At 39.5% G+C, this 1,656-nt stretch overlaps 1 protein-coding gene across 1 annotated transcript in view; it reads left to right on the top strand.

The window, feature by feature from the left end:
* LOC101856652 (macrophage mannose receptor 1) overlaps nucleotides 1-1,656 on the top strand; it is a gene marked incomplete in the record, with an annotated part of 62,425 nt that overhangs the window by 44,535 nt on the left and 16,234 nt on the right. Inside the window, 1 exon segment of the mRNA XM_013082051.2 lies at nucleotides 1,128-1,290. Within this exon segment, the coding sequence (XP_012937505.1) occupies nucleotides 1,128-1,290 (163 nt within the window).

Here is a 1,656-nt window from a genome sequence, read left to right as displayed (position 1 = left end):
CACACACACTCACACACGCATTCATAAATGTGCAATTAATTGATTAATTAATTATCTAAGTCCGAAAATTAATGTTATCTTGTGAAAAATAACCGGATTATCAGGGCTACTACTGGTACTGAGTTAAGGTAATTTGTGTTTCTATATGCATTTTACATTTCGCTACCTTAGATTTACAACATTTGAAAAGGAAGGAAAGAAGGAAACATGAAAGATTTACAAAATAAGAAAAAGGAAAAGGAAAGATTTACACAATTTGACGAAGAATGAAAAATGGAAATGGAAAGATTTACAAAAATTTGATGTAAAATAATTATGTTGAGTTTCACAACATGTCACGCTTTTTGGAATGCAATTCTTTGAAAAACGACTCCTAATAACCTCATGATTTTTATAGAGCAGATAGAACATTTGTTCTAGACCCCATGGTCTAGTACCGTAACTCAAAATGGCCAAAAATGTCAGCTAGAACTTTGTAATTCTAAGGTAGCAATTTCTTTCAATGTTATGTATTATTGGATTTTATTTTCTTATTAGTTCTATAAATATTTTGTTGTGCTGTTGTTTTTATCCACCACATCTTGAAGACCGGTCCAACAAAATATTATGTCTCACATGAATCCTCTCCATGGCGCAAAAAAAAGAAGCGTTGGAGATGCTGATTTCAACTGTTTATGATATTTAATTGTCACTGTTTTCAAAGTAGTAGGTGAAACAGACAAAGAAAAAAAAGGAGTGTATGGATTGCCCATGGTGGTTTTGTTGCAACAATTGGTACGAATTCGGTCACTGGTTTTCTGTTTTCGTTCTCTCTTCACCATCTAATTTTCTCCCCCCCCCCTCTCCCCACAAATGTGAAACAAACTAAAAAAAAAAGGAGTGTATGGGTTGTTTCTGGTGGGTTTGTTATCACAACTGGTACGAATTCGTTAATTCATTTTCTATTTTCGTTCTCTCTTTACCATCTCGTCTTCTTCCCCCCCACACCGAAAGGTGAAACAAACAAATTTAAAATTAGTGCATGGACTTATTATTTATTTTTGATTGGTTGACACATCTGATACAGATTCATCGACTTATTTTCTATTTTTGTTCTCTCTACTCCTTCTCTTCCCCCTTAAAAACAGTTCCGGTCTACGCCCTGGAACCGGCCAACGCAACAGGGTGTGTGGAAGGCTATCAGAGGTTCCGTGACAGCTGTTACCGCTACAACAAAGATCTCTATACCTGGGACCAAGCAGAGAAGCTGTGTCAAGTGGAGGGCTCACATCTGGTCAGCCTTTCAGACAGGTATGTATTGGAGAGAGAGAGGGAGAGAGAGAGAGAGGGGGGGGAGAGAGAGAGGGAGGGAGGGAGGGAGGAAAGGAGGGAGAGATAAGGAGAGAGAGGGAGAGAGAGAGACTGGGAGGAAAAGAGGGAGAGAGAGGGTGAGAGAGAGAGGGAGATGGAGAGACGGAGAGAGATGGAGAGGCAAGAAGAGAGAGAGAGAGGGAGATGGAGAGACGGACAGAGATGGAGAGACAAGATAAGAGAGATAGAGAGAGAGCGAGAGATATATAGAGAGAAAGAGATGGAGATATAGAAAGTAGAAGAGGGGGAGTTTTAGGGTGGGTTTGAAAGATGGAGATATGGAGAGAGAGAGAGAGAGAGAGAGAG

The sequence above is a fragment of the Aplysia californica genome, unplaced genomic scaffold (genome assembly GCF_000002075.1).
Source record: "Aplysia californica isolate F4 #8 unplaced genomic scaffold, AplCal3.0 scaffold00157, whole genome shotgun sequence".
In the NCBI taxonomy this organism is placed as follows: Eukaryota; Metazoa; Mollusca; class Gastropoda; order Aplysiida; family Aplysiidae; genus Aplysia; species Aplysia californica.
The sequence above is the reverse complement of the archived record's forward strand: the minus strand, read 5'-3'. Positions and strand labels throughout refer to the sequence as shown.